This window comes from Garra rufa, chromosome 9, assembly GCF_049309525.1.
Source record: "Garra rufa chromosome 9, GarRuf1.0, whole genome shotgun sequence".
Classification (NCBI taxonomy): domain Eukaryota; kingdom Metazoa; phylum Chordata; class Actinopteri; order Cypriniformes; family Cyprinidae; genus Garra; species Garra rufa.
In genome coordinates, this window is record NC_133369.1 from 45,123,594 (window position 1) to 45,142,501 (window position 18,908).

Consider the following 18,908-nt stretch of genomic DNA (forward strand, 5'->3'; position numbering starts at 1 on the left):
ATCATTACCGACAACCCATTTGTTCCATGCAAGATCTAGGACTCTGATTAGCCTTGGTGATGGCAGTGTTTAATTGACATTTTAACTGTGTGTGTGTGTGTGTGTGTGTGTGTGTGTGTGTGTGTGTGTGTGTGTGTGTGTGTGTGTGTGTGTGTGTGTGTGTGTGTGTGTGTGGAGGGTGGGGGTGGACAGACGTGACCCTCTCTGTCCAGCTGGTATCTGAATGCAAGCCGTGTAGCAGCTGGGAAACGTAAGGCAAGGTTTCTAATTGCTGCCATTAGCAGAATGCATCAGCGTCGAGTCTATTCAGTGTAATGGACGGGTGTTTCACAGCTGGGAGTCTGTAATGATGAAGTGTATAGCCGTATGACAGAAAAGTGTGTTTAATTTTGCATTTAAACGACCTATATGGAGTCTTAAAGGGATAGTTCACCCAAAAATAAAAAAATGCTTTTTAAGGGGACAAATCAAATTTCCCAAGATCTTTTAGAGCACTGGTCTCAAACTCAATTCCTGGAAGGAATCAACCTCAAACACACCTGATCCAACTAATCAAGGTGTTCAGGATTAATAGAAACTTTCAAGCAGGTGTGAGTTGGAGCTGTTTGGATCGAACACTCCAGTTTTTTTTTGGAAATAGGCTCATTCTCCAACTCCCTCCGGGTTAATAAGTTGAGTTTTACCATTTTGAAATCCATTCAGCCGTTCTCCTGTTCTGGCGATAACACTTTTAGCGTAGCTTAGCATAGATCATTGAATCCTATTAGACCAATAGCATCACGTTCAAAAATGACCAAGGAGTTTCGATATTCGTCCTATTTAAAACTTGACTCTTCTGTAGTTATATCGTGAACTAAGACCAGCGGAAAATGTAAAGCTGTGATTTATAGGCCGATAAGATTAGGAACTACACTCCCATTCCGGCGTAATAGTCAAGGAAGTTTGCTGCCGTAATAAGGCCGAAGCAGGAGCAGTAATATCATTACTAATCTTATCGGCCTAGAAAATCGCAGCTTTACATTTTCTGCCAGTCTTAGTACACAGTTTAAGCCTAGTTCTAGACTAAAATGTAAATCTGAGCTGTTTCAACTCAAAGAAACTTGCACTGATTGATCTTAAAATATATCAGTGCCTTAGTTTTGTCTCAAGATGCACAGCAGTGATGTTTTTTCTAAGGCACGTTTATAAAAATTACTTAAATGTCTTAATTGAACTATGGCCTAATTCTGGTTTAGGCTAAGCCCTGTCTATGAAACCAGGCCTGAACGTATTAACATCTATTAAAATCCACACTTTTGAACAGTATACTTGTACTTCATGTCTGTTGTTTGTCTCTGCTTGTTTTCTGCATTCTCCAGCAGTTTGCTGCTATTTGTGGCTGAACAGCACAGCGCCTTTCTAATGGGAGAAATAAAAAAGATGACTTGTGAGTCCGACAGACAGGAAGAGGATTACATTACTGCGGCATCCGTGGAGAATCAGAGCGAGAGCTGAACCCGTGGCATCCTGCCGAAGGGAAGAAGCCTTTCATCAGAACAGAGACGCCTGTCTGCTTCCAGTCACATGAGGACTGATCTCTTATTGAGTTTGGACAGTCAGACTGAATGGCTTGGTTTTCTACGAAATGGGTGTATTTTTAGAAAGGGGATTTTTAAAGTAAATTCCCAAGATATGAAACCGTCTTTACATGCTAATAAATTGCATTGTGAGTGTGAGTGTCCACTTCTTCAAACCAATCACTCATTAGTAGCTAATGCCTTTTGTTCTGAAAAGTGTCACATTCAAGCATCAGACACTGGTTAGGAAGAGCAGATGGCAAATCCCATCAGTCAGAGAGCAGGTGTGTACCGTTACCGTGGAAACCTTTGTCTTAGCTGAGGAGGAGGAGAGGCTGCGCTCTGATTGGTCCTCTGAGACGCCGCTGCTCTGTGAATGAGTGAAGGGGCGGAGCTCACAGCGGAAACAGAGCGGAAGGCAGAGGAGGAGAGGAAAGGCCTCTGCGCTGCTGCGGCTGAACAGAAGAGGCCTCCACTGGGAAAGGAAACGAGAAAGCCCACGGAATGAAGCCACAAAGAAGAAAGGCCTAGACAAAAGAAATCTCTTTCAAGATAATTCACAAATTCTATGCTGTTGAACATTTTCTCAGCAAATTTAAGAGGGATATTGATGTCAATTGCTTGTTTTGCTCTTTATACTTGGAAACTGTACCCCACATCTTTCACTGCAAAAAATGCTTTTCTTACTTAGATTTTTTTGTCTTGTTTCCAGCCAAAATATCTAAAATATCTTGAATCAGGAAGGATTTTCTAGACAAGTACAAATTATTATCTTGTTTTTAGTAAAAACAAGTCAAAATTAAGTGAGTTTTTGCTTAAAACAAGTAAAATAATCTGCCAACGGGGTAAGAAAAAAAAAATTATTTCAAGCAGACAACTAGATTATTTTTCTTACCCCATTGGCAGATTATTTTTGCTTGTTTTAAACAAAAACTCACCTAATTTTGATTTGTTTTTACTAAAAACAAGACACAAATTTTTACTTGTCTAGAAACTCCTTCCTGGTTCAAGAATTTTTTGATATTTTGGCTGGAAACAAGACAAAAAATCTAAGTAAGAAAAGCATTTTTTGCAGTGTTGGCACTGTAGTTATGTTAAAAATTTATGGTATGATCCCTCTGTGTTTATCAAAGATAAGATACTCTCATTTTAATTTGCATTTTGAAAATGTCATTTTAGATATTTTGATTATACTAATATGAATAACAAAGCTTTTCTTATTAGCCTATTTATAATACTAGTCAAGTTTCACATTCATAACTGTACATTTACTAACAAAAAAAACCTGTTTCACAGTGTTTTATAAAGAATTGAAAAACTATTTCTGTACTATTAACTGTGCATTTGTGTTCTGTCTTCAAAATCTTTGGGTAATCTTTTTATTTTAATCTTTTCATCTTTTTGATCTTTCTTTTCTCTTCTTTTTTTATTTATCCTTTGTTTCCATTACTTTAAAACATCTGTTGTATTTGTCTGTATCTGTTGTTTAAAGCATAAATAAAAAAAAATAAAAAAAATAAAAAACAAAGAAGAAAAGCAATTATAGAAATACACTGATCTTTTTGCTGGGCTTAAATGTTTTTGTTAATAAAAAATAACCTAGAGGTGAAAGGATTTTGCATAGATGTTATTCAATACCCACTTGACAAAATAGTTTTTGTTTGTTGGTTTTTGAAAGTCTCTTCTGCTCATTAAAGCTGCATTAATTTGATACAAAAAAAATAGTAAAAACATTAAATTTGTGAAATATTATTACAATTTAAAAGAACCATTTTCCATGTGAATATGTTTTGAAATGTTCACTTTACATGTGACCCTGAACCACAAAACCAGTCATAAGGGTCCATTTTTTTACAATTGAGATTTATACATTATCTGAAGTTTAATAAATAAGCTTTCCATTGGTGTATGGTTTGTAAGAATAGGACAATATTTGGCTGAGATACAACTATTTGAAAATCTGCAAAAAACTGAGGGTGCAAAAAATCTAAATATTGAGAAAATTGCCTTTAAATTGTCCAAATGAAGTTTTTAGCAATGCATATTACCAATAAAAAATTAGGTTTTGATATATTTACGGTAGGACATTTACAAAATATCTTTTTTGGAACATGATGCTTAATATCCTAATGATTTTTTGCATAAAAGAAAATGTGATAATTTTGACCTATATAATGTATTGTTGGCTATTGCTACAAATATACCCGTGTTACTTAAGACTGGTTTTGTGCTCCAGGGTCACATATTAACCAGGCTACTATGGTTTTAGCTGGGGGTTTTTTCAGCAGGGTGATAGATGTAGTCTCTCAAATATTAATTGCTCATAATAATAACATTTAAACAAAACTAACTTTTTTAATTACCAGACAAGATGCTGCTTGAAATGTCAGGCCGACCACACATTTCCTGGCTCACGCTTCCTGGAGTGAAGGCGTGATGTGGCAGCAGAGCGAAAGGCTTTTTAGGAAATGAAGCGTCTGATAACATCGACTATGCATTGGCATTTACTTTATTTGTATATACAGCAATGTTTATCTGTCATTTGAAAAGAAAACGAGCAGTTGATGACGTTGCGATTTCAAAAGCACAATGTACAAAATTGCACCGAATATACAACATTATAAAAAATTCAAGACAAAACACATGACATATTCCAGGAACTATTGGAAACGAAAAACAATGATTGGAGCTTAAGACTTTATTTATGCACAATGCAATATTGTAGCTACAAATGTATTTTTATTTCCATTGAAGTGATGCTGCAATTTCCCAATCCAACTAAAAGCCATTTTATCCTGTGAGACACATATTTCAAATGCATCCTTCTAAGACAATATCAGTTTCTAAATGATCGGCCAATAATGGAAGCAGATACTCGATCCATTTCAAAGCCAGGCTGCAGGCCCTTCATCCATACCGGAGGTTTGATTGATTCTCAACACTGCTTTTAAAACAACAGACAAAGAAGTAGAAGTGTATATTATCAGTCATCGGTCATGGAAAGTTGCATCCCTAATTTGGAAAGCTGAAGTCGTGTGATGTCCATTTTAAACAACAGGAATGGTGATACTTCCTGCCAGCGGCTAAACAACTGACAACCAGCAAAACATGAATCATGAACGCTTCAAATAAACACACACTTAAAGGATTAGTTCACTTTCAGAACAAAAACTGACAGATAATGCACTCACCCCTTTGTCATTCAAGATGCTCATGTCTTTCTTCAGTCGTAAAGAAATGGTGCTTTCTAAGAAAAATGTTCAAACTCAGGGGCACAACAGAAGTCTTTTATATGGAGAGAAATCCTGGAATGTTTTCCTTAAAAAACATCATTTCTTTACAACTGAAAAATCTTGGATGACAAATTTCACTGTGCATTTTTGCTCTGAAAGTGAACTACTACTTTAAATATGTTTTACAAAGAACTGATATACAGCGAGGTCCAAAAGTCTGTAAAATCAAGGAACATTCAGACTATGACTAATGTGAATAAACAAATGTCACTGATCATGTGACTCTTCTAACTCAACTTCTTTTATCTTTTCATCAGTGTACTTTTGGACCTCACTATAATAAATAATAATAAAAAACGTATTGATATCATAGTTCGTTTATAATCATTGTACACTGATGAGACATGGGTCTTTTCTGGCATTAGGACAGCGATGTAAAAAAAAAAGGCAGATACGTAAAACAATGTGCCAAACTTAAAGGAATAGCTCACCAAAAATGAAAACTCAGCCACGGTATTTTTGTTTTCAATCGTTTTAAAGGTGCCATAGAATGCATTGATACAATATTTTAAATAGTTCTCATATATCTACATAGAAGGACCACAAAACCAGTCTTAAGTCGCTGGGGTATATTTGTAGCAATAGCCAAAAATACTTTGTATGGGTCAAAATTATTGATTTTTCTTTTATGCCAAAAATCATTAGGAAATTATGTAAAGATCATGTTCCATGAAATGTAATTTTTGATTAGTAATATGCATTGCTAAGAACTTAATTTGGACAACTTTAAAGGTGATTTTCTCAGTATTTAGATTTTTTTGCACCCTCAGATTCCAGATTTTCAAATAGATGTATCTCGACCAAATATTGTCCTATCCTAACAAACCATACATCAATAGAAAGCTTATTTATTGAGCTTTCATATGATGTATACATCTCAGTTTTGTAAAATTTAACCTTATGACTGGTTTTGTAGTCCAGGGTCACATAAGGCATAGGAAAGGGCAATTCTCCAGTAACAGCAAGTCTAGGATTCGTCCCTAGAATGAAACGGTCTGTTATTGCCTTATTTGGAAGGTTCATGAATAATAATGATGAGCTCTGCTCTGATTGGCTGTTTCACAGAGCGGCTCATTTAGCAAGGAAACACATGGAGGAAAATATATATTTAATCACGAAGCCTGAGCCGCTGTTAATATGCGGGGCATTGAAACTGCCGTTTTGAATGCACGATCATTTTACTTTCACTTTTGATTTACGATTGCCAAGCTCTCTGTATCGTTCTACAGCAGCGGCAGAACATGCCACGTATTTCACAAGTTTAGATGTTTGTTAGTGATGCTCAGGATCTGCAAATTATTTGCCATCATCCGCGCAGTCATCTCATAATTTCACTTTATTTTATTAGAACGCCTTATTTGTTTTCCTTGCCTTTCTGAGTAAGTTACAGACACCAACCCATCCCTGCACTTAACATCTCCTGCACAACCAGGAACATAGCATTTATTCCCGAGATCTGCCATTTTCGCTATTGTCCTCACTTTGTTTTTTCACAATAGTCTACCCGCAGAACTTCTGATAAGTCGGCTATGCAAATGTTGGGGCCGTGATTATTAATGATCACGACTCTTGCGTAATAGTCTCTGTCATGTTAGGATTGGCATATTTTTTTTAAACTTTTGCAAACACCAGATTTATATAAGAAGGAGGAAATGGTGGTGTTTGAGACTTATGGTATGTCATAATTATTCAACTATGCCAAGGTAAATACAGTTTTCCATTCTATGGCACCTTTACATTCTTCAGAATATCTTCTTTTGTTTTTAACATGAGAAAGAAACTCATGCATGTTTGGAACAACGTAAAGGTGAGTAAATGCTTATTTGAGTGAACTATCCCTTTAAGTCAGACAGTAAGGAAAGATATTGTTCAGTCTCTCTACATCTAGGCTCATTTCTCTCTCTCTCTCTCTCTCTCTCTCTCTCTCTCTGCAGCCATGCTGTTTGTTCGTAACCATTAGGGATTGACTGCAGGCGTGCAAACAGCTTATGATCTTTAACCTGTCTGTCTCACTCTCATGCTTCTGCCCACTTTATTCACGCTTCGCTCTGCCCTTCCTCTTTCTCCTGCCGGTCTCAGACGCTGCCGGTTTGTCGTCCATCTTGCCGGCGTTTCCGTTGCTGGACGTCAGGGCTCCATTAGAGGCTCCGTTGTGAAGAGCTTTGCCGGGTTTGGCTGCGGTCTCGCGGCGGGGCTGGCGGCGGTACGTCTGGTAATAGAAATTCCCAAAGAGGATGATGAAGGTGAGGGCGTATCCGATCAGACACCAGTGCATCCACTTAGGGAACGGACAGTCGGAGTACAGAGACAGAGCCGTGTGGCCGATGGTGACGTGAAACTGGATCTGTGGCAAAACATACAAAATGAACACAGTTTGGAATTGGTGCATGATTTTTAAAGTTCATTAAGGCTGCGCTTATTTGATCAAAAATACAGTACTGTTTTCTATGTGAATACATGATAAAATGCAATAGATTCCTGTGATCAAATCTGAAATTTTCACACTGCAAAAAAGTTTTTCTTACTTAGATTTTGTGTCTTGTTTCCAGCCAAAATATTACAAATTTCTTAAATCAAAAAGGAGTTTCTAGACGAGTAAAAATTATTGTCTTGTTTTCAGAAAAAACAAGTCAAAATTAAGTGCGTTTTTGCTTGAAACAAGCTAAATAATCTGCCAATGGGCTAAGAAAAATAATCGTGTTTTTCTGTTTGAAATAAGATTTTTTTTCTCACCCCTTTGGGAGATTATTTAGCTTGTTCTACATTTTGACTTGTTTTTTTCTAAAAACAAGACAATAATTTTTACCTGTCTAGAGAATCCTTCTTGATTTAAGAATTTTTTGATATTTTTGCTGGAAACCGGACAAAAAAATCGAAGTAAGAAAAGCATTTTTTGCAGTGCAGCATCATAACTCCAGTCTTCAGTGTCACATGATCCTTCAGAAACCATTTGCTGCTCAAGAAACATTTTCTGATTATTATCAATGTTATGCTGCACAATATTTTTGAGCAAACTGCCATACTTTTTCAGGATTATGATATTTAAAAATAGAATTTTTTGTAATATTATAAATGTCTTCATGATCATTTTTTAAGAAATGTAATGTATCCTTGCTGAATAGAAGTATAATTTTTAATACATAAATAAAAATCTTACTGACCCCAGACTTTCGTACAGTAAAGTAGGATTCATTTATATTAAAATATATATAATTTTAATATTACAAAAAATATTCTAAGGTTAAATTTAATTACATTTCTGATGTTTAAACTGTCTTTCAGTATAAATGTGTTTGGGAAAACTGAACTGTTGCATAAAATGTTTTATAGTATGATGGTAACAACGGTATTAAAACCATTATTTTTTTATATAAATTGTATTGTATGCATACTGTTAATACTAAATAAATGGAAAACATGTATTTTGAGTTGTGCAAAGAAAAACACTTTTTATGAATACAGTTGAGGTCAAAAGTTACATCTCCCTTTCAGAATCTGCAAAATGTTAATTATTTGACCAAAATCAGGGGGATTATACAAACTGCATGTTATTGTTTATTTAGTACTGACCTGAATTAGATATTTCACGTAAAAGATGTTTACATATAGTCATTACATTTTGCAGATTCTGAAAGGTTGATGTAAACTTTTGACCTCAACTGTATATTACAAAAGGATAAGTTATCTGGTTAGAAGAAAATAAAAAAAAATGTTTTTTTTTTTCACACATGCTTGCAAAACGTCACCATTTACCATTTGGATGATGGTCAGATACTTCTTCCACCACAGGTATTTCTGTATTTTTGGACCGAATGCGGCCAGGCCATAATACAAGTACATCAGGACGTGGATGGCTGCGTTCATATGAGCCCCGAAGAACGCTGTGAAAAAGAGAAACAGAGTGGAGCATTCTCAGTAGATGTTAGATTACGATCCGTTATTCACACATTTGTTGTGAGAACGCATGAGTCATACAGTATTGACTACTCATGATGATATTGCTCTTTTTGGGGCTTGACAGATGTGATCTGTATCAGAACTGTTGTCGTGTGGAAGACTTCAATATTTCTCAGTTGCATAAAATGCACAGTATGTTTTTGTAAGGGTGTGTATATGATTTTTCAATGTACAGTGCTCATGCATCTGATACTTACACTGTCCGCCGGCGACCCATTTGATGCCAATCCACCACAGAGTGAACATGGTGCAATGGTGATAGACGTGCAGGAAGCTGATTTGGTTGAACTTCTTGCGTAAGATGAAGAACACAGTGTCGAGGTACTCCACTCCTTTAGAAATAAAGTACCACCACAGAGCTGCTGCCACCTGCCAAATACAAGAGGACATAAGGAAAGTCTCTTATTCAAGTGTGTTTTAAAATAACTTTAAGATTCTGAACTGAACACTACAGGTTTAAACTGCATTAAAAGCATGATTTTTGATCAGAACAATATAAAAATGCACGTTAAAAAAAAATGATACAATCATATTACTTTCTTTAGTTTATGAATGTGAATTTAACTGGCCACATGATGATGACTTGGAACCAAAAATTAACTAATTATGCTTATTTGTGACCCTGGACCACAAAACCTTCTTAAGACTTAGTCTTAAGTCACACAGGTATGTTTGTAGCAATAGCCAAAAATACACTGCATGGGTCAAAATGATTAATTTTTCTTTTATGTCAAAAAAAATCATTGTGATATTAAGGGGAGACACTCATGCACCAATCAAGTTTGAGATTTTGGGCTTTTTGGTTTTTCATAAAGTGTTTTTTCAGACTAGTGGAAAGAAAACACCCAAAAGTCACTGTTAAGTGTTTCTTTTATAGCACTTTATCTATTTGTGTCAATGGATTTCAATTAAAATCCATATTTCTAAAGGCCGTTTTCTCAAAATGATTTTTTTCTCCTACACTGAGCCATAAATCTCCACTTCAGTAGCACTTACACACACCAGACTTCACATTTTTATTCCTTTCTGTATCCTGAAGGTTTTTACAGAGGGATTTGTTCGTATATAATTTGCCTGAATTTATACAACATTATATTTCACAAAAAATGGTTAAAAATATATCGTTTCCTGTCTGTTGTAAGTTTTTTCAGATACTCCAAATCCTCTCTGTAAAAACATTTGATTCTAATATGTCAATAAAATTAAACTAGAATTTTGAAACTGACTTCATGCAGTGTTTAGATTTTTGTACTAGAAATGTAAGCAAATTAGTGCATATTTCATTAAATAATGGCTCATTTGCATATTTAAACCTAAGATTTTAGAAAACTTGTAATACAAAAAATGTTAGCAGTCATCAATGTGATCAATCAACAGGGTAAGTAAGGTGATAACTGTTAGTTATTGTTTTACCCTATTCACTGCAGTGTCTCGTCTTAAGTAAAGATCATGTTCCATGAAGATATTTTGTAAATTTCCTACAATAAATATATCAAAACTTAATTTCTGATTAGTAATATGCATTTCTAAAAACGTAATTTGGACAACTTTAAAGGCGATTTTCTCAATATTTAGTTTTTTGCTTATTTATTCAGCTTTCAGATGATGTATAAATCTCAATTTGAACAAAATATCCTTATGACTGGTTTTGTGGTCCAGGGACACATTTATCCTGTGACAGATTTTCTCAGCTGAGTAGCCATATTAAGTTTATTACTGTTAAAGGTAATACAGCCATCAATTATCCACTGTGCAATACAGAATAAGAAATGATTCATATTAAAAAACCTATTCTTTTATGAATTTATGCAACTGAGTTCAAATTCAGTTCAGTCTGAACTGTAAATGGTGCTCAGTCTAGCTGTAATGAATCCGCTAGTATTTGAGTGTGAAAGTCAGATGGTGTGTGTGAGTGTGTTAATGTGACGTCACAGAGAGAAACCCAACTCCGTGGCTTTCCCGCTCTAATAGCATGCTTTGGGCCAGTAACTGGAGAGCAGAATTACGGGTCTGGTTTCAGCGTAGAGTCTGAGTCAGAGACTCGGTGAGACTGTGATCAAACGCGGGAGGCACACTCACCCTCACTTCATTGGGATCGTCTGAATAGTCCACCGGCTGGCAGATGTAGCTGTAGTTGGCCGCTCGTGCTGCGAGGAAGAGCTGAAATACAGCAGACGTATGTTGTTTGTTGACTGTTTCGTGTGATTGGTATAAAGGACAATTGATCATTATTAGTTTCTTCACCTTATGCATATAGAAGACAGCGACTCTCGCAAAGTGACTATCACTAATCAAATCAGGCTGTTTGTTTCTTCATCAGATTTGGAGAAATGTAGCATTATATCACTTGCTCACAATGGATCCTCTGCAGTGAATGGGTGCCGTCAGAATGAGAGTCCAACAGCTGATAAAAACATCACGATAATCCACAAATACAGTGCCCTCCACTAATATTGGCACCCTTAGTAAATATGAGCAAAGGTGACTGTGAAAATAAATCTGCGTTGTTTATCCTTCAGATCTTTCATTTATAAAATGTACAAAATTCTAACCTTTCATTGACGTAAAACGATGGAAAATGGGGGGGTTTCATTATGAAATAAATGTTTTTCTCTAGCTCACGTTGGCTACAAATATTGGCACCCCTAAAAGTTTGTCCAAGTAAAATATCTCTAAAGTATATTCCCATTAATATTACAACTGTTTTAGCACACCAGGGTGTCTAGGAGTATAAAATTGTCCAGTCGTGAGTTTCTGTCCCACAGGATTATAAATATGAGGAACACAAAAGCCAAATTCCCTTAATCATCCATCACAAGAAGGAAAACCAAAGAATGTAGTTCTGATGTGCAGAACAAGTTTGTTGAGCTTCACAAAATAGAAAGTGGCTGTAAGAAAAGAGCTAAAGCATTGAAAATCCCCATTCCCACCATCAGGGCAATTATTAATAAGTTCCAATCAACTAAAGATGTTACAAATCTGCCTAGAAGAGGATGTGTGTCTATATCATCCTAATGCATGATAAGGAGGAGAGTTTGAGTGGCCAAAGACTCTCCACAGATCACAGTTGGAGAATTGCAGAGAATTGTTGAGTCTTGGGTCAGAAAGCCTAATATAAAATAATCAAACAGCCCCTACATCACCACAATGTTGTTCCACAGGGTTTCAAGAAAAATCCTCCTGGCTCACCCAAAAACAAACTCCAGCATATTCACTTGTCAGACATGATTGCAACTTCAAACAGGACTGGCTTCTATGGTCAGATGAAACTAAAAATGAGCTTTTTGGCAGCTAACCCTCCAGATGATAATAAAGTACCCCATGCCCACGGTTAATAACACTGCTGGGTCTTTAATGATGTGGACCTATTTTTCTGTCGGAGGTCCTGGACATCTTGTTCAGATACATGGCTTCATGGATTCTATCAAATACCAGCAGATAAAAAAATCTAAACCTGACTGTCTCTGTTGGAAATCTTATAATGGGCCGTGGTTGCATCTTCCAGCAAGACGATGATCCAAAACAAACATCAAAATCAACACAAAAATGTGTCAGTGAGCACAGAAAGAAGCTTCTACCATGACCGTCCGCGTTCCCTGACCTGAACCCTGTAGAGAAACTGAAGAGAAGAAGCACCACCAACATGAAGCTGGGAAGAGAGAGATTCTGTTTGAAGGATTGGTCTCTGAATTCGTGTCAGGTGTTCTCCAAACTCATTAGACATTGTTGGAGAAAACTCAGAACTGTTATCTTGGGAAAAGGACGTTGAAATAATTGGGTGCCAATAACAGTGGCCAATGTGAACTAGAGAAAAAACATTTATTTCATAATGAGATTTCACACTGCAAAAAATGTTTTTCTTACTTAGATTTTTAGTCTTGTTTCCAGCCAAAATATCTATAAATTCTTGAATCAGGAAGGATTTTCTAGACAAGTAAAAATGTGTGTCTTGTTTTCAGTAAAAACAAGTCAAAATTAAGTGAGTTTTTGCTTAAAACAAGCAAAATAATCTGCCAATGGGGTAAGAAAAATAATCTAGTTGTCTGCTTGAAATAAGATTTTTTTTCTTACCCCATTGGCAGAATGTTTTGCCTGTTTTAAGCAAAAACTCACCTAATTTTGACTTGTTTTTAATAAAAACAAGTTAATAATTTTTACTTGTCTAGAAAATCCTTCCTGATTTAAGAATTTTTAGATATTTTGGCTGGAAACAAGACAAAAAATCTAAGAAAGAAAAGCATTTTTTGCAGTGCACCCCCAGGTTCTATTGATTTACTTCAATGACAGGTTAGAATTTTGTGAATTTTTTGAATGAAAGATTAAAAGGATAAATTATAAAGATTTATTTTCACATCCACTTTTGCTCATATTTACCAAGGGTGCCAATATTAGTGGAGGGCACTGTGATCCACACCCCTCCAGTCCATCAATTAACATCTTGAGATGACAAAAGCTGCATGTTTGTAAGATACAAATCCATCATTAAGACATTTGTAACTATTAATTTTTGCTTCTGGCTAAAATACAAATCCATAATCCATAATAACGCTATAATAATCTCCTGTTGTCTCTCACATCAAAATCCACCCACATTTTTGCTTAAAGCTGTTCTGGCTTGTAAACAGTGCTTGATCAGTGCAGATTTCTCTAATTATTTAGACAAGAACTGGAAAAACATTTTTATGAATTATGGACTTGTATTTAGCAATGATTTAAAGTTAAAAACGTCTTCGTGATGGATTTGTTTCTTACAAACACTCAGCTTTTGGCTTCACAAGATGTTAACTGATGGACTGGAGTGATGTGGATTATTGTGGTGTTTTTATCAGTTGTTTAGACTCTCTTTCTGATTCACTCTAGAGGACCCGTTGGTGAGACAGTGATAAAATGATAGATTTTTCCAAATCTGATGATGAAACAAACTCATCTACATCTTGGAAGGATGAATACATTTTCAGCAAATGATCAACTATTCCTTTAATGAGAATAAAATGTGAGCTTTCAAAAGAATGAGCAAAACAATGAATGTGCATTGCAATATAAAATTAAATAAGACGCAACCAGAAATGACATTCTTTTTCAGAATTCAGTATATGTTGGCTAGTCTGATTTAATTTAATTTTCAAGCCTGATTTCTGAACATCTGAACAAGTTGCTGAATCATAAATACCCAGTCATTGTAGCTAGAATGTACTGCTAAAACAGCAGCAGTGGTACATTTATAGCACATTTAGGGACAGCACTGTACTGCAGTTATCTGCTCTTGATCAATATGGAGCTTCTAATAAACTTAAAGCTTTGAATATAGGCAGATATAAGAGACGAAAAATGACAGGCTAAACTGAAAAAATAGTAACATCTAAATGAACGCTGCAAAAAATGCTTTTCTTACTTAGATTTTTTTTGTCTTGTTTCAAACCAAAATATCTAGAAATTCTTAAATCAAGAAGGATTTTCTAGATGAGTAAAAATTAATTCCTTGTTTTCAGAAAAAAAAACCAAGTTGCTTAGAACAAGCAAAATAATCTGCCAATGAGATCGAGAAAAAAAATCTGATTTCAAATAGAAAACAAGATTACCCCATTAGCAGATTAGTTTTCTTGTTTCAAGTGAAACCAAAAAAGTTATAGAGGTTTAAGTTTATGAAAATAATTCATGCACAATTTTTTTTATATAAAACACTTATTTTAAACATATTTTACATATTTAAAAAAAAACATTTTGAACTTAAAAATTGATAGAAAATCAAAGCCATACATCCAAACAAGTTGTGTTCCAAATTTTAGGTTGATATCTAAAAAAATGAGCTTTTAGTAAGATTTTGTTTGGGTGCAATACCAAACATTTCCCATTAGATTCCAGCAAAGCTCCACTGGCAAACACACCGTGGGATTTGTGATTCACAGTACAGTATAATTTCTCTTTCTCAAACATTACAGGTGTGCACACACAAACACACTAAAATTTTATTTAGGACACACATACAAACCACACTCTGACATCCACACAAACATACCCACACAAATATAGCTGCATAATTTATCCAACTGACTCTATAATAGACTATATAATGCATAAGCAGAAAACGTAAGCAGAAAGTATTTGTTTATATGCCAAACTTGAAAACAAAAAAGCACCATCCAGTAAAAATTTTGAACCCTTGCCAACAGAATGAAAGCCTATTAACAAATACTGTATCGCTGTATAGTTGGCCCTGGGATTAAAAATCACAGTTGTAATGGGTTTCAATGAGGACATTTTGGCCCTTAAGGTCCTAAAAGGAACAATTTTTTGTACCTAGTGTATAATAGATTTATTAAAGGAAATGAGGGTGAAATATTAAAATTTCAATACAAACACACTCCTGCACTGCAAAAAAAAATGCTTTTCTTACTTAGATTTTTTGTCTTGTTTCCAGCCAAAATATCTACAAATACTTCAGTCAAGAAGGATTTTCAGACAAGTAAAAATTATTTTCATGTTTTCAGAAAAAACTAATTAATCAAGCAAAATAATCTGCCAATGGGGTAAGTAAAATAATCTTGTTTTTTGTTTGAAATACAATTTTTTTCTTACCCCTTTGGCAGATTATTTCGCTTGTTCTAAGCAAAAACTCACTTAATTTTGACTTGTTTTTTCTGAAAACAAGAAAAATATTTTTCCTTCCTGATTTAAGAATTTTTAGATATTTTGGCTGGAAACAAGACAAAAAATCTAAGCAAGAAAATCATTTTTTGCAACATTTATGCAGTTAGCACTAACAATTATAAAAAAGAAAAAACTAAACTAAAATGGACAAAAATGTCCATAAGGTTGCACAAGGGTTAATATTGTTGCATAAGCCAAAATACATTCACTTATACTACCAAAAATATGTTCTATGGGTTAAACCGGTAGTAATATCTTTTTAAAGCAATAATTGAGGGTTACCACTTTTTGCAGTATACAGAAATGTAATAAAAAGTCTAAATAATCATTTTCAAATATTTATGAATGACAAACACCAATTAAACCAATTAAGCTGAAATTTAAAAAATACAAGAACCTTTGCAAGACATTTTCTGAGAACCTGGCAGTTTGGGTGGATGAGCTCACCTCTTTGAATATGAAGAAGTTAAGGATGACCATGCTGAAGTTGTAGACGATGAGGGTCTTTCTCAGCTGGAAGGGCTCTCGGCCCTGCATGTACTTGGGCCCCAGCCACAGGAACAGCAGGTATGAGGAGCTGATGGCCAGCGTGGGGAGCGGAGACTCCATCAACGGCCATTTCTCCACACGCTTGTCTACAAACAAACATCAAACCACACCATTACGCTTTCATCTGTCATCTACAAATGTCCATCAATTGCACTGGCAGCAGTATTTCCTGTTTCTTGGCAAAACATTTTTAGATGATTTATTATTATTTATTAAATACAACATTAAAACAAAGCAAAGCTTGTTGAATTTATATTATAAGTTGACATTGGTCCTCAGTTTTAGAAAATCATTCCCATGACGAGAGTTTTGTTGACATGTATCTCCACACTTTAGTACACAATTCACACAATATAACTTCACAATTATGCACATACACTGCAAAAATGCTTAATTTCTTGTTTCCAGACAAAATATCTACAAATTCTTAAATCCAGAAGGATTTTCTAGATGAGTAAAAAATCTGAAAAAAAAAAAAAATAATTAAAATTAAGTGAATTTTTGCTTAGAACAAGCAAAATAATCTGCCAATGGGGTAAGAAAAATAATCTTATTTCAAACAGAAAACAAGATTTTTTTCTTACCCCATTGGCTGATTATTTTGCTTCTTTCAAGCAAAAACACACTTAATTTTGACTTGTTTTTTTCTGAAAACAAGAAAATTATTTTTAATTATCTAAAAAAACCCTTGATTTAAGAATTTGTAGATATTGTGGCTGGAAACAAGACAAAAAAAATCTAAGAAAAGCATTTTTTGCAATGTACACAACCAAAATGCAAATCAATTACATTAAGACAGCCTATCCAAAAAACAATCTCTTCACTCTTAAGGGGAGACACTGCAGGCATAAAAAGCTGTTATTCAAGCACCCATCAAATTTGAGATTTTGGGCCTTTTGGTTTTTCATAACGTGTTTTTTCAGACTAGTGGAAAGAAAACATCTAAAAGACACTGTTAAGTCTTTCTTTTATAGCATTTTATGTATTTGTGTCAATAGATTTCAATTACAATCCATATTTTTTAAAGGCCGTTTCTCAAAATGAGTTTTTTCTCCTACACTGAGCCATAAATCTCCACTTCAGTAGCACTTACACACACCAAACTTGACATTTTTATTCTTGTCTATATCCTGAAGGTTTTTACAGAGGGATTTGTTCATATATGATTTGATTGATTTCATAATTTTTATTCCTCAAAAAATGGTAAAAAAAAAAAAAGTGTTTCTTGTCTGTTCTAAGTTTTTTCTGAATTAAGGAGTGCCAAAACTTTTGACTCTAATATGTCAAAAAAATTAAACAAGAATTTTGAAACTGACTTCATCCAGTGTTTAGATTTTTGTTCTAGAAATGTATGCAAATTTTCACATATTTCATTAAATAATGCCTCCTTATGTACCATTTTAGAAAACTTAATACAAAAAAATGTTTGCAATTATCAATGTAATCAATCAACTGAAGTAAGGTCATAACTATTAGTCATTTTTTTTACCCTATTCACCTGCAGTGGCTCGCCTTAAATCAAATCAATGAATCAATGTTGAATATATTTCTAACATTTGCATTGGTTTGAATAGTCCGTTAAGGGAAAATCTGCTCTTCCTCACCAAAACTAAAGCCTGCAATATCAGTCTCATGGAAAAATCTAATAACACACCAAATCTGGAGACTCTTCTACCTCCGGCTTTATTTAATCGGAGCGCCGCCATAGATACATCATGTATCACATTCAGGTCACAGAGTCAAGACCAGTTACCTGCGATGGTGAGACTCCATTTGTAGAACTGGACTGTGTCGTTGATTATATGCTTTATGATATCCATCGCTGAGACTCAAATCCTAATTGTCTGAGGACAAATAAAAGAGATTGGTGCAGTGTTAAAACACAGAGGGCCATGTGGTGATGCTTTAATACCATGATGAGGAGGTGGGGATGGGAAAGGGTTTATTTTGATGGGGAGGCTGGGGAGGTGGGGGTATTTCAGCACAAAGCCCAGAACAGCACGTGTCAGCACATATCTGCTAAACTCCATCTGAATTATAATGAAAATCAGAATTTTATCGATGCATCAATTAAGAAAGATGCATCAAATATCAAATAACATGACCATCCCTATTTGGCAAAGACCCCCATCAGAGCCTCTCCCAAACCCACCATTAGAAAAACCATGCAGGCTTTTAATACTAATAGTTGATCTAACGTTAGAATGACGACAGAATTGATGCGATGCTACAATCAGGGATCAATCGCGTAAAAGAGCCGATGCGGCAAAAAACACGAAATATTCCAGTCGTAACACTCCGAAAACATACATCATTCAGCCTGTATCGTAGATTTAGCCTTACAATGACATTTAGTGTCGTGCTCCCATATGGTAACGATGATTTCCGTTCTTACCGTAGCGAGATTAAAACCCCTTTCTAATGACATTCAGCGCAAGGTCGCGCGATCCCGTTATTCCGTGCAGTGGAAAACACCTTCGTCCCAGATTTAACCGGATCCGCTTAAAGGCCTGTGGCTGAAACAGACGGTAATAAAACCATCCGTGTGTCGAGCATCCTAGAGGGTTACTGGCATCACTGCGGCTCTCGGGTCGCTCCCCTTCACTCAGACAGAGATGAATGAGGACTGATCGACTGCGCATGCGCCGAAACAGGTGCAGCTCACTTCATTCCCCAAACCTTCGAGAATGAAAAGAATTGCATCTCCACTCAGCTGGGATGTGATGCTTTGATAAAATACTTATTTTTTACTTTTTGAATGATGATTTTAAGCATGCAATCAAGTTTCTATTTTTAATGTTTTTAAAGAAGTCTTTCTTGTGCACCAAGCCAGCATTTGATCCAAAGTACAGCAAAAGCAGTTGTGAAATATTTTTATAATTTAAAAAAACTATTTTCTATGTGA

General features: G+C 35.2%; 1 protein-coding gene across 1 annotated transcript; it reads right to left on the reverse strand.

Annotated features, from left to right (window-relative positions):
* Positions 1 to 4,042: 4,042 nt before the first annotated feature.
* elovl4a (ELOVL fatty acid elongase 4a) lies at positions 4,043 to 18,621 on the reverse strand. Its single transcript, XM_073846572.1, has 7 exons — positions 18,399 to 18,621; positions 17,757 to 17,847; positions 15,902 to 16,089; positions 10,886 to 10,966; positions 9,004 to 9,175; positions 8,603 to 8,730; positions 4,043 to 7,193 (listed from the first exon to the last, which is right to left on the reverse strand). Exons 2-7 carry the CDS (start codon positions 17,821 to 17,823, stop codon positions 6,882 to 6,884), a joined length of 948 nt encoding a protein of 315 aa, XP_073702673.1. The 5' UTR covers positions 17,824 to 17,847; positions 18,399 to 18,621; the 3' UTR covers positions 4,043 to 6,881.
* Between the last annotated feature and the right edge of the window lie 287 nt (positions 18,622 to 18,908).